This window comes from Macaca thibetana, chromosome 19 (genome assembly GCF_024542745.1).
Source record: "Macaca thibetana thibetana isolate TM-01 chromosome 19, ASM2454274v1, whole genome shotgun sequence".
Taxonomy (NCBI): domain Eukaryota; kingdom Metazoa; phylum Chordata; class Mammalia; order Primates; family Cercopithecidae; genus Macaca; species Macaca thibetana.
The window spans coordinates 44,450,573-44,464,260 of NC_065596.1; the positions used below are offsets into that span (position 1 = coordinate 44,450,573).

At 57.3% G+C, this 13,688-nt stretch overlaps 1 protein-coding gene across 6 annotated transcripts in view; it reads right to left on the reverse strand.

Annotated features, from left to right (window-relative positions):
- Positions 1 to 206: 206 nt before the first annotated feature.
- Positions 207 to 13,688, reverse strand: part of AKT2 (AKT serine/threonine kinase 2) — a 52,970-nt gene continuing 39,488 nt past the window's right edge. For all 6 annotated transcript variants that reach the window (XM_050769112.1, XM_050769113.1, XM_050769109.1 and 3 more), the window contains 10 exons: positions 11,840 to 11,993; positions 11,240 to 11,371; positions 9,312 to 9,377; positions 8,250 to 8,318; positions 7,311 to 7,433; positions 5,440 to 5,568; positions 5,071 to 5,285; positions 4,421 to 4,508; positions 4,202 to 4,304; positions 207 to 3,100 (listed from right to left, as the gene is read on the reverse strand). In XM_050769112.1, coding sequence (XP_050625069.1) covers positions 3,021 to 3,100; positions 4,202 to 4,304; positions 4,421 to 4,508; positions 5,071 to 5,285; positions 5,440 to 5,568; positions 7,311 to 7,433; positions 8,250 to 8,318; positions 9,312 to 9,377; positions 11,240 to 11,371; positions 11,840 to 11,993 — 1,159 coding nt within the window. In that variant the 3' untranslated portion in view covers positions 207 to 3,020. The remainder of the gene's footprint in view (positions 3,101 to 4,201; positions 4,305 to 4,420; positions 4,509 to 5,070; positions 5,286 to 5,439; positions 5,569 to 7,310; positions 7,434 to 8,249; positions 8,319 to 9,311; positions 9,378 to 11,239; positions 11,372 to 11,839; positions 11,994 to 13,688) is intronic.

Here is a 13,688-nt window from a genome sequence, read left to right on the forward strand (position 1 = left end):
TATTTTTTGTAGAGATGAGGGTCTCCCCATGTTGCCCAGGCTGGTCTCAAACCCCTGGGCTCAAGAGAGCCGCCCGCCTCGGCCTCTGAAAGTGCTGGGATTACAGGCGTGAACCATTGTGCCCAGTCTACTGTTCTTTATATACAAAAAAGAACTTGTGAAATTTTTAAAATGTACATTGCAAAAGACGATTATTCTACTCAAAATTTATTTGGTAAGATTTTATTAAGACTCTAAGTTCAAACACCCTCCTTGGGAAAAGCTCTATAGGATAACCACATGTGCTCAACTATGGGGCCGGTTGCTGCAGCTGTGGGCCCCCATCCTGTGGAAGAGGAGAGAGCCACTAACAAGATGAGGTAGCCAGGCCTGTGCCCACACGAGACTTGCGTCACCGTGGTGTGAGCAGCAGCAACGTGGGTCAATTCGGGGCTGGGACGAGAAGGAAGAGTAAAAGGCCTCTCTTTATAAGGCCTGCCTGCTTATGACCACCAGAGTAGACTTTTGTAATTAAATTAAGGTACACAGGACTTTAGAAAGACAAACTAAAAAACCCCAACCGAACACGAGTCTTAGCTGTAGCTAACTCTGATTTCTGTAAATTGGATCTTTTTCTGCTTATATTCACTTAAAATCTCAAAGACTCAACGGGTGTGAAGTGCTAACACCTTGTGGCAAAATCTCAAATTCATCTGTGCCAGGCCCTCTGCACAGCAGGGCTCAGCAGGGCAGGCCAAAGCTCTGGTCCCTGGTCCCTGGCTGGGGGAGGCGTGCCATCCGGCCAGTGCCCGGCCATGTGGCCACGTGACTCAAGCATGGGAAGTGCAGGGGCCCAGACACAGCCAGGCTAAAGGGCAGCGCCTAGCGGAGGGCTGACCCCAAGCTGAACGGGGTTCCAACCAAACGCTCAGGAGCTCCCAGGAGACAGCAGCCACGCCACCATGAACACACCACTGGGTCTGTACTGGAATTTGGGGGCCTCGAGGCTTCCAGGTGGCAGCATAAATGGGGAGGTGGGGCAGGACAGGAATGCCCCCCTCTAAGGCTCGGCAGCCCTGCGGAATGAACCACCGCCTCTCACTCAGTGAGAGCACAGGCACCCTCCTCATTCTGGACTACCCAGATCTTCCAGCCCTGTCCCTCCGCCCCACCTCTCTTAGCTTAAGCAGCACTGAGGGCCTGGAGTGGTCTCTGTCCACCACACCCCCACAAGCGCGGAGCCTCCCCACACCCCTCAGCCCCACAGCACCAGCTGCACCCACCCTCTCCAGCCTGAGCTCCTGCACACACCCCAGCTGCCCTGGCCCTGAGCTCCTTCTCACCTCCACGCCCCTGCTCAGCGCCCTGCTTGCTGAAGGGAGCGACTACTACAGGAGGAGCTGGGGCCCAGGGGTCCGACTCCATCACCAAGGCAAGGCCCAGAGTGGCTGGGCCGGCGTGAGTGCAGGCTGGGCCCTGGTCTGAAATGAGTGTCTTTATTGCTTGTACCGTACAAATATGAACACGAGGAGAAAGGCCAGTAGGGACGGAGGAGAACTGTCAGATAACGACATCGCACACAGAGGAAAAAGACCCTCACCCACCCGAACCAACCCCACCCTCCCCACCCTGCCATGAACTGCATCGTACAGGAGATGGGGTAGGGAGAGCAAACCCACAAAAGCTGAACTCCAAACACCCAGAGGTGTTGCTGTAGGGAGGGGAGGCGTGGGCAGGGCAGCTCATGGATCAAGGCGGGGCTCCTCCCACTAGGTCAGCACCCCTACCCCACAGGATGAAATGCTCGGGCCAGGGATGGGGCCCAAGCCCACACACCACGCACACTGGAGGACACGCTGCCCTCACACACAACACACATGCACACACACCCACGTGTGCCTGCATCCCGCCGACACACGCAGTCCGAGGCACGCACAGGAGTCCCACAGCACTGACATGGACGTGCGTTCACGTTCAACCTTAAGGCTGCAGAACATGGGGCCCTGGGGAGAGGGAGGGATGAGGGGGCCTAGGAGTCTCCCTTCTCAGAGGCCCCCCACCCCAATAGCTACCGGAGATGCCCACCCCCACCCCTCCCTGACCAAGTCCATGCGGCCCAATACTGTCCGGTGTAAGATTGTAACAGCCGAGGCTGGTGCCCCTCCACCCCCGCCGAGAAGGGGGTGAGCCCAACCCACAGCCCCCAATAGGGTTAGGCCAGGCCTGGGGTCCAGCAGGAGGTAAGGCCAGCTGGAAGGAAGCCCTAGTAAGGCACGGGGCTGGGAGGCAGGCAGGTTTGCCCCCAAATGTTCCTCCTGCCTCAATCCATAGGGTGAGGGCAGCTTGGTGGAGAGGAGACAGGACCAGGAGGCGGCGCCCAGCCCGGCCCCTCCCGGTTCCCCATGGCGCAGATCCTGGGACCTGGCTCCATTCACCAGGGAGCAGCCCTAACCCCCAACCCTGCAGCTCCCAAGGGCCCCTGCCTGCCCCTGGACATTATTGCTTTTCTGCCCCCATGGGGGGACAGCAGGTGGGGGGTTGGACCGCCCCGTGCCTGGCCACTCCTAGCCTAGGCCACAGGGCCTGGAAGGCAGCACCACTGTCTGCCGGGTGTCGCGTCCCACCATAAGGCAGCCTTCGTCCGGAAGCAGCAGCGCGGAGGCAGCCACTAGCACGACACCCGGGCCAGAAACTCAGGCAGGCCCCGGGCGTCAGGCTTCACCCCTCACTGGGGCTTGTGTAGATTAAAACCTGAATCTCTCCAACAGCCCAGGCCTGGGCGAGAGGTGGAGTATCCCAAAAGCGAGTCTGGGCACAAAGGTGAGGCTGGAGGCAGGGGCTGCAGGGGCTGCAGGGGCTGCAGGGGCTGCTGGGGTGCGTCTGGGAGGGGCCTGAAGAAGAACTGGAAAGGAGGTGAGGAGGTGGGGGTGGGGGTGGGGGTGGGGACACAAACCAAAAAGGCAAAGTAAAAAGTTAGGGGGAAAAACCACCCGGCGGTGATGGCTGCGTGTGTGCGTGCGTCCTCTGCGTGGGCGGACTGCTCACTCGCGGATGCTGGCCGAGTAGGAGAACTGGGGGAAGTGGGTCCGCTGGTCCAGCTCCAGTAAGCCCAGGCTGTCATCTGCGGGCGGCGGAGGTGGATGGGGAGGACCGGTCAGGAGAGGGCCTGGGACACCTGCCCAGACTCCCTGGGGAAATGGCCCCAGCTGGCGGGGGCTGCCCACAGGACAGACAGGAAAGGCCCAGAAACCTCCCTCCGCAATGGAGCCCCTCAGCCACGGCTCCACTCCCCAAACCTGAGCCCCGGGCAGCCTCCTCTGGGAGTTTCCTGTGCCCTTGCCCATGCGCCCCACAGCTGGCAGGGCCTTCTGAGCCTCCCACTTTCTCTCTGTTCCATACACCACCACGCCAGGGTCCAGCCCAGAGCCCTGTCCTGGCCTGCCTCTCGCGCCCTCCCATCCATTCTCCACAGGCAGCCCGGGGGGCGGCTTTCTAAAGGCCTTCTTTAACCCTGTCCCTCTCTGTACGAAACCCTTCCCTGGTTGGCTCCCCCCATGCAAGCAGTCCCCACCCCTCCCAGTGGCCCCCAGACCCTTGCACTCCAGCCCCATGCCCTCTCTTCTTCCCGGCTGCTGCCTGTCCTTGGCTGTGCCATGCTTCTCCCATTGCTGGCATCCCACATGCCATTCCTCCCATTCCTCTGGCCAGCTGACATGTTTGCTTCCTCCTCCAGAAAGCCCTCCCTAACTGCAAGCCATGTCAGCTATTTCCTCTGGGATTCCCTAGTCCCTGGGCTCCCACAGCCTAGCCCTGACCACTCCAGGCCATCCACCCTAACTGGGCTGGGAGCTTTCCAGGGCAGGGCCCAGGGCTGGCTCAATCAGTGCTGTGTCCCCAGCATAGCCCAGCACCGGGCTGGGTTCAGAGTAAGAACTCAAACAGCTGTAAAGCAGTGAACCCAGCCAGCCTCACAGACCTGGCTGTCTCCTGCCCTGAACCCCCGCACTGAGCTCCAGAATGTGCTGCAGCCAATGGCTCCTGGTGGCCTCACCAGGTCCAAAGAGGACCAACAGCAAAAGGACCTGAGAGCAGACCTTGGGGGAGACCTCCCAGACATGAAGCAGGGGCCTTCAAGGGCCTTCCTCGAGAAGTGGGTTAAAAGCAGACCCCATCCCTCCACCACCGGGGCAGGCACACCAGCGCGGGGGCCCCAGGCACTCACAGCGGTCGGGGGGTGTGATTGTGATGGACTGGGCGGTGAATTCATCATCAAAGTACCTTGTGTCGACCTCGGACGTGACCTGAGGTTTGAAGGGTGGCAGGAGCTACGGAGGAGAGGAGCTCAGGCTCAGGGACCTTGAGGCCAGGAGGCATCAACCAAGGTCAGCACGAGCGGGCCAGGCCCCTGAGGGTCCAGCTGGGGCAGGCAGTGGGGGCTCACCTTCTTCTGGACCACGTCCTGCCAGTTGATGCTGAGGAAGAACCTGTGCTCCATGACCTCCTTGGCATCGCTGGGCCCCCCACCAAGCCTGGGCAGAGATGGCCGTCAGCACCTGCCTCCCAGAGCGGCTGGGTTCGGGGAGACGGGCTTTCGGCACAGGCAGGCCCTGTATGGCCTTTAATGATTCTGTCTTGACCACAAACCACCACTTCACAGGAGGAAACCGAGGCTCAGGGAGGGAGCTCACTTGCCCAGGGTCCGAGCCAGGGAGTCAGCAACCTGGACCCATGTGTCCTCACAGCCTGGCCTCACCCTTGAGTCCAGAAAGGGAGTTAGCAGGGCAGGCTCAGTTCCTATCCTGGCTCTGCCACATATGGTTTGGCGGCCCCAGCCAGGCCTAGGGATGCCCTGTTTCTCAGTGTCCCCATAAAAGTGTCCCCCGTAAGGCAGTGTCAAGGATGGGCCTGCCCTGGGGGGAGCACTCCCTAAGTGCCACTGTGGACATTTTCAGGGGCTGTGTGGGGACAACACACACTGCGACCCCACAAGCGAGCGCCATTGTGAACGCTGCCCCCTCCAGGCCGCAGGGACAGTGGCAGCAGGTGGCGCTGGGCTGGGCTGGACTGGACGGGGCCGATGCCAGCCCTCACCTCTGCTTGGGGTCCTTCTTAAGCAGCCCGGCAAGCAGGGACTTGGCCTCGGGGCTGAGCGTGCGCGGGAAGCGGATCTCTTCCATGAGGATGAGCTCGAAGAGGCGCTCGTGGTCCTGGTTGTAGAAAGGCAGGCGGCCGCACATCATCTCGTACATGACCACACCCAGCCCCCACCAGTCCACGGCCCGGCCATAGTCATTGTCCTCCAGCACCTGAGGATGGAGGGGAAATGAGGGCTGGGCCCGTGGCCCTGAGGCTGGCATCACAGTCCTGCCCTCAGGGCATCTGGGCTGGAAACACACAGGTCTGGGGGTTCCCCCTTCCCTTGGCCTCACATGTTCCTACCCCCCCGCAATCCCCAGACACCTCAGGCGCCAGGTACTCCGGGGTCCCACAGAAGGTTTTCATGGTAGCCCCGTCACTGATGCCTTCTTTGCAGAGGCCAAAGTCAGTGATCTTGATGTGGCCGTCTTTGTCCAGCATGAGGTTTTCCAGCTGTTGCAAAAGTCAATGGATCTCAGGCATGTGCTCCGAGGGGTTCCTGCTACCCCAGCCTTTCCTTCCAGGGAAAGATGCCAGGGGCTCCTGGACATCAACCCTCCCATGCCAGGCTGGGCCCAGCGCACACAGCCTCACCCTCTGAGGCTCAGAGAGAGGTCAGACCCAACCCTCCCCACACCCTGGCCCACCCCCAGGGTACCTGGAAACAGCTGGGCAGGGAGAACCGAGAGCCAGGCCCTGTCCACCCACTGCCCCCACTGTCAGCTGCAGGTTCTTTTTTTTTTTTTTTTTTGAGACGGAGTCTCGCTCTGTCGCCCAGGCTGGAGTGCAGGGGCGCGATCTCAGCTCACTGCAAGCTCCACCTCCCGGGTTCACGCCATTCTCCTGCCTCAGTCTCCCGAGTAGCTGGGACTACAGGCGCCCACAACCGCGCCCGGCTAATTTTTTGTATTTTTAGTAGAGACGGGGTTTCACCGTGGTCTCGATCTCCTGACCTTGTGATCAGCCCGCCTCGGCCTCCCAAAGTACTGGGATTACAGGCGTGAGCCACCGCGCCCGGCCCAGCTGCAGGTTCTTACGTTTGAACGTGGGGGCACAAGCTTTCTTCTATTTTTTTTTTTCCTAGACTTTTTGTCTTTTAATTATGAAATAAGCAGCCAGGCAAAGTGGCTCACACTTTGGGGAGCTTAGGCGGCAGGACTGCTCGAACCCAGGAGTTTGAGACCAGCCTGGGCAACACAGCAAGACCCCATCTCCATATTTTTTAATATGAAAAATAAATTAGCCAGGCATGGTGGCACACACCTATAGTCCCAGCTGCTTGCGAGGCTGAGATGGCATCTCCCCCTGGAAGGCCCTGTGTGCCCCTCCCAGTTACTGACCATCCCCCACAAGAATTAACCTCTACTTCCCGTCTGTGCCACGGCACACAGACACGCCTGTGAACTGCGGACCCACCTCCTCTGTGCGGCTTTCCCTCGACATTAGCCTATGAGATGCGTCCACACTGTCGCGTGTCGCCGTAGCTCACTCCTAACTGCTGTGTGGCGCCCCACTGTGCGAACACTCCACAGTGGGTCTGACCTCTCCTCACAGTAGGCACTTGGGTTGTTCCAGTTGGGGCTACAGTGAGTCCTGCTGCTGAGTGGGGGGGACACTTTCTAAGGTGAATGTGCGTCCCCACTTCTCTTGTGCACACACTGCCGAACTATCTTCTAAACTTGGCTGGGTGCGGTGGCTCACACCTGTAATCCCAGCACTTTGGGAGGCTGAGGTGGGTGGATCACGAGGTCAGGAGTTTGAGACCAGCCTGGCCAACATGGTGCAACCCCATCTCTATTAAAAATATAAAAATTTGCTGGGCACGGTGGCGGGCACCTGTAATCCCAACTATTCAGGAGGCTGAGGCAGGACAATAGCTTGGACCCAGGAGACGGAGGTTGCAGTGAGTCGAGATTGCACCACTGCACTGAACGGAGCAGGACTCCTCATAAATAAATAAATATAAATAAATAAAGTAGGGATTGTGTCAGTTCACACTCCACTAGCGGCCTAGGAGTGCTCGTGGGAGGCTTGGAAAGGTCCCTACTTGGGGCCACTTGCTACAGAACCACCACCCTGGACCTTGGTGGGAAGCTTGGCGAATGAGGGCAGAAGGCCTCAGTCCCACCTCCCCAGTGTGAGTCCCATGTGGTGTGCGTGCCACAGGTCAGCCTGGTGCACACCCTGCCACTAACCTTGATGTCGCGGTACACCACGTCCCGCGAGTGCAAGTACTCAAGAGCCGAGACAATCTCTGCACCATAAAACCGGGCCCGCTCCTCTGTGAAGACACGCTCCCGGGACAGGTGGAAGAACAGCTGCGGGAGGAAGGGGTGAGGAGAGGAGGTCAGGCCCCAGCCCACCCACATGCCCTCACCTTCCCAACCCCCTGCCCCAGCCCAGTGATGTGGTGACACCTGTGTCATGAACCAGTAAGTGACAGCTACAGGGACCAAGCAAGGCACAGCGCAGAAGCTCACGAGTGACACAGAGCTGGGGGTGAAGGGCGAGGGTCCACCAGGAGACACCCACAAGAGGGTATGACAGGGACATCCAAGACAGAGGAGGGAGGACAGCATGGAGGCAAAGAGAAGCACACGTCATGACCAAGTAACAATAGGCCGTGGGCAAGCCCAGATCGGACGGATGAGCAAACCTCCCATCCCAATACAGGCGTGCCAACCGCTGCACAGAGAAGGCGCGAGGCAAGCAGTGGGTGACAGAAGTGAGGTAACTCTGTGAGGGGGAGCTGAGTGGCTGCTGGAATCCACTTCGGAAGGACACGGGAACAGAGGGCTGCTAGGTTTTAACCCTTGGGAGCCTTTTCTGGGGCCTTTAAGACCATCCTTCCCAGTGCTGTTGCCCCACAGCCCTCTCCACACCTCTCTGGACTGGTGTGGACCTGACCCACCCACTCACTAGCTGTGTGAACCTGGGCAAGCCACTGAACCTCTCTGAGCCTCAGTGACCGCCCCCCAAAATGGAGATGATGCCGCCTGCCTCAAGGGAGAGGAGCACAAGATGACATTGAAATTTCCCTCCACCCTTCCATCTCACCCACAGCTCCTCTCCAACCCGCCCCACCCTAAAGAAGAAGGGCCCCAGAGGGCAAAGCCAAGGCAGCCGCGGCTCACCTCGCCACCGTTGGCGTACTCCATCACGAAGCACAGGCGGTCGTGGGTCTGGAAGGCGTACTTCAGCGCCTGGTGGATGAAGGCAGCAGGGTAGGAGGTGGGAGGGAGGAGGACTCTGCTGAGCCACACCAGGGCAGGGCCCTGGCCCTGCTTATTCTGCACACATACACGCTGCCCTGGCTGGGGCCCCTGGGAATCAGCCAGATGGGGTTCACATACTGGCTGCACCTTTTGGGGCATTAAGTGAAGGCATGGCTCTGCGGGTAGGAAAGGGTTACATGCTGAACCATCTTGTCCTCTGCCTCCATCAGGCACAGCCAGGGGAAAACTAGAGCTGTACTGAGCAACCAGGGCTCTTGTTTTTACAGTAAAATGTGTTCAACTTACACACACAAGTGATGTCTGCTGTGGCTGGGAGTGGCAAAGGCTTGGGAGCCAACTTCAACAACAGGATGGACAGGGGGTCCCTCAGCTCATGACAACTCAACTATTCTGTTTTCTACACTGAGGTACCTCATAAGAGTTTATCTGAAAAAGTACTGTGGCTTAATAGGATACCTGGACAGCAACTGAGATAAAGAAATGACACATAAGCCATCCTTAATCTAATCCATTTAACTGGTGGCCACTGGCCTCGATGGAGACTGCAGCCCAAATAGGCATCTACTCAGTCCAAGCGGACAGACAACACAATGCTAACACATCTGCTTCTATGAGCATATCTGAAAACAAAAACAAAAACAAAATAATATTTCTACTTCAACCAGCTGGGCTAAGTGCCCTAACTCATAGAGAGAGCAGCCATCGAATAATGTGTTATCTTCAGTTGGTTCAAGTGCTTATACAAAGCCACCATCTCTGAAGAAGCTGTCACCCTCCCACTCCCTGAGCCTGCCCACCCCCACACGTCTCGGTTCGGATGACTTGGCAGGGCGCAGCAACACCGTGCCCTGGCCGCCTGGCCTCCCCCAAGGCTGTGCTTTGTAGCAGAAGATTTGGGCTCTTTCTCTGAGCTGTCCAAAGGCTGGCCTCACACTGTCTGGGAAAGGGAGGGCAACTCACAGTGAGGAACGGGTGCCTGGTGTTCTGGAGGACCCGGCTCTCGGTGACTGTGTGAGCGACTTCATCCTGCAGACAGACTGCGGGTGAGGGGCTGGTGGGCAACACCATGCCTGCCCACCCCACCCCGACCCAGGAAGGGGAGCAAGGCCTTGTGAAATGCAATTCCGTTCCTAGCCATAAATGCAGAAACAATCACAGGAGTGGAATGTGAATGCCTGCAAGCCCTCAGCAAATCACAGACCCAGACGAGGATCATCAGTGGCTCTCAAAGCCACAGATGAAAAGTCAGCAGCAATGTCACAATGAAGGGACCAGGCTGCTAGGGGCAAGATACTTGTGATGTCCCTGCAGGGGAGACAAACAGACATCACAAGAGCCCCGAGGTGCCACCACAGGCTGTGGGAAGCCCCACCTAGACAGCGCTCTTGCCCAAAGAAGGAACTGGGCCTAACAAAGCTCTAGACAGCAAAGCAGTGCTTCTCAGGGTGTGGTCCCCACACGGGGCACATCAGCACTGCCTGGGAACTGGCAGCAATGCAAATTCCTGGGACCTACCCCCAGGCCCACTGGGTCAGAAACTCAGGGTGGGCCCAGCGCTGTCTCACAAGCCCTCTGGGTGACTCTAATTCAGGTTCTAATTGACTGTACAGCAGAACCACCAGGAGAGGTTCCAAAAATCTGAAGCCACCTGCAGCAACTTCACACAGGCTCTCCCTGGGGCAAGTTGATCCCCAGGGGACACCTGAAAATGTCTAATGTCTTTTTTTTCTTTAGCTGGGGGTCTGGTTCTGTTGCCCAGGCTGGAGTGCAGTGGTGTGAACATGGGTCGCTACAGCCTCAACTTCTGAGGCTCAACTGATCCTCCCACTTCAGCCTCCTGAGCAGCTGGGACTGCAGGTGCACGCCACTATGCCCGGCTAATTTATTTTTATAGAGACAGGGTCTCGCTTTGTTGCCCAGGCTGGTCAACGAGCCCAGTCCAGCGATCCTCCCACCTCAGCCTTCTAAAGTGCTGGAATTACAAGCATACGCTGCAGCACCCAACCCAAAAGTGATTTTTGATTGTCACAACCTAGGGAGCTACTATTGGCTTTAGTGCGTAGAAGCCAGGGGTGCTGCTAAAACCCTACAATGCACAGGGCTGCCCCGACAGCACAGAACAATCTGTCCCAAAATGTCAACAGTGCTGAGGCTGAGGAATGCTGCCTTAGGCCCGATCACCACATCAGGAATGAACAGTTAATGTGACTGGCTCTGATGGCAGCACCACGATTATATTCTTTACAGCCTTCATCTGTCAGGGCACGTGTTCAAGTGTGGATGAGTGAAGCGACGTGATGTCTAAGACAGGCCTTAAAGTAGTCCAGAACAAGAGAGGCAGGCAGAGCTAAGGAAACAAGGCTGGCTAAACGCTGATAACTGGTCAAACTGGACAGTGGCTACATGGGGGTCCGTAATATTTATTTTCTTTTTAAATTTTTGAATATCTTTGGAATCTTCCACTACAAAAACTTCAAATAAGGGAAAAAGTAGAATTCCATTCTTGGCCCGGCCTCCAACTGGGATACCCTGAGCAGAGCCCTGGCCTCCCCAACAGGAACGTCCTCACGGCCTCCCCAACAGGAACGTCCTCACAGCCTCCCCAACAGGCCCCAGCCTCCCTTGACAGTACCTGCTGGGTGAGGCCCCCAGGCTCGCTCTCTCCACAGGCACCCCCAGCCCCTACCAGAGGGTGGAAGTGGGGACTCAGCAGCAAGGCCTGCTGCTCCTCTCTGGGCCTCAGGCTCCCCCTTTTCTGTCTGGAGGGAACTCATGGGGGAAATAAGCCCACGGCAGCAGAAAGCGTGGGTAAGCGTCCAGGCCTCAGGGTCAGGCTCCAGACCGCAGCCCCCGCAGGGGCCAGCAAGCACAGTTCCCGGGGCACGCACCTTGGCAATGATGACTTCCTTCCGCAGGATCTTCATGGCGTAGTAGCGGCCAGTGGCCTTCTCCCGCACCAGGATGACTTTGCCAAAGGTTCCCTTGCCAAGGAGTTTGAGATAGTCGAAATCATTCATGGTCTGCCAGGGACAGGGAGAGTGGGGGCAGTCAGCGCCTGGCTCACGGCCCATGGGAGGAAATTTTAACAAAAGAAAGAGGAAAACCAAAAGACACTGTTGCCAAACGGCTTAGGCTGGAGCAGGAAGGGAGGCTCTGGGCAGCAACTGTGTGTTCTGAAGTGGCCTTCAGACCAGGCTCTGCGGGCACAGGGCCTTGGGAGGGCTGGGCTCTGACGTGGGGCTAGCCAGGTCTTCACCACCTCCCAAGACGAAGCTGCAGTGGGTCCACCTAGGGTTGCCCCCTCCCCCACGGGCACGGAGAAGACCTGAGGGCACCTGCCACCTGAAATCACCCCACCCTGCAGGGCAGCTCTGTTGTCTCTCAGCTGAGCCCCCTGAACTGTGTATGGAAACCAAGGAGAGCAGGGCCAGCAATGGGGGTGGGGGGCATCACAGGCTGGCAGCCCCACCCCTGCTTCCAGCACTTACCACTTTAGCCCGTGCCTTGCTGACCGCCACTTCCATCTCCTCGGCCGCGGAGGAGTCACTGGGGGAGCCACACTTGTAGTCCATGGGGTCCTCACCTGGGGCCCGCTGCTTGAGGCTGTTGGCAACCATCTGGATGGCCCGCATCCATTCCTCCCTATGCAGGGACACACGTGAGTCCCAGGAGCCAGGAGTCCTGGGCCTCAGAGTCAAAGGGCTGAATGCCACCTCCCAGCCACCCCCTGCAACAGGCAAGCAAATGACCACATACCCATGGGAATTTGGGCAAGATCTGTCAGAACCAGAGAGAGCTGAAGGGACCTGAGTGAAACTCCACAGACCCCCGGCTGTGATGGTGAGGAGCAGGTAAGTGTGGAACGCAGGCCAGGTGCGGTGGCTCATGCCTGTAATCCCAGCACTTTGGGAGGCTGAGGCGGATGGATCACGAGGTCAGGAGTTCAAGACCAGCCTGGCCAACATGGCAAAACCCCGTCTCTACTAAAAATACAAAAATTAGCCGGGCATGGTGGCAGGCGCCTGTAATCCCAGCTACTCAAGAGGCTGAGGCAGGAGAATTGCTTGAACCCAGGAGGCAGAGGTTGCAGTGAGCACAGATCACGCCATTGTACTCCAGCCTTGTGACAGAGCAAGACTCCGTCTTAAAAAAAAAAAAAAAAGTGGAATACAAAGAGAGATCACCAATTTCCCTAAAGTGACCTGGCCTGAGGGCCATCTGAAGCCAGGCAGCAGGCAAATGATCAAAAAGGAGTGACCCCCTCTTTTCACAGCCCCTTGAAAATGAGCCAGCACCCTGAGCCTTGAATGAGGGAGAGACAGGGCTCCTGTAAATTCTTCAGAACAAATGACAAGCTCCAGTTTATAAGTTACCAATGTTTTGTAAAGTTAAACCAAGAGTAAGCAGCAGCATTCATTAGCCAAAGGAGCCGAAGACATTACAAGGCAAGAGCTGGCCCGCAGGATCCCTGGAGGGGACAGTCTGCTGGGAGCAGGGAGTCTGCATGGCAGGGACAGAGGTCCTGGCAGCCCAGGGACGTAGAGGAGAGAAGCTGGTGGACAGGAAGCAGGTCCCAGCAGAAAGGAGCCTGGTTTAAAAACAGTCAACTAGAAGCTAAGTACTATGGCTCACACCTGTAATCCCAGCATTTTGGGAGGTCGAGGTGGGCCAAGTGCTTGAGCCCAAGCGTTCAAGACCAGCCTGGGCAACACAGCAAGACCCATCTCTAAAAAAGTTTTCAAAAAACAAAAATAAAAAATAAAAACAGGCCAGGTGCGATGGCTCACGCCTGTAATCCCAGCACTTCGGGAGGCCGAGGCGTAGGATCCCTTGAGGTCAGGAGTTTGAGACCAGCCTGGCCAACATAGTAAAACCCAGTCTCTACTAAAAATACAAAAAATTAGCCAGGTGTGGTGACATGCGCCTGTAGTCCCAGCTATTTGGGAGGCTGAGGCAGGAGAATCACTTGAACCCAGGAGGGGGAGGTTGCAGTGAGCCAAGATCGCACCATCGCACTCCAGCCTGGACAACAGTGTGAGACTCCATCTCAAAACAATAAATAATAATAATAATAAAATAAACAACAAACTAGTTCTGTCACTCATGGTTTAGAACTTGCTGGGAAAGAACTGTCTTTGGGCCAGGCTTGGTGGCTCACACCTGCAATCCTGGCACTTTGGGAGACTGAGGTGGGAGGATGGCTTGCATCCAGAAGTTTGAGACCAGCCTAGGCAACATGGATACCCATTTTGTAGAGACCAAAGATAAAAAATTAGCCAGGTGTTGTGGTGGCACATGCCTGTGGTCTCAGCTACTCGGGGGCTGAGGTGGGAGAAC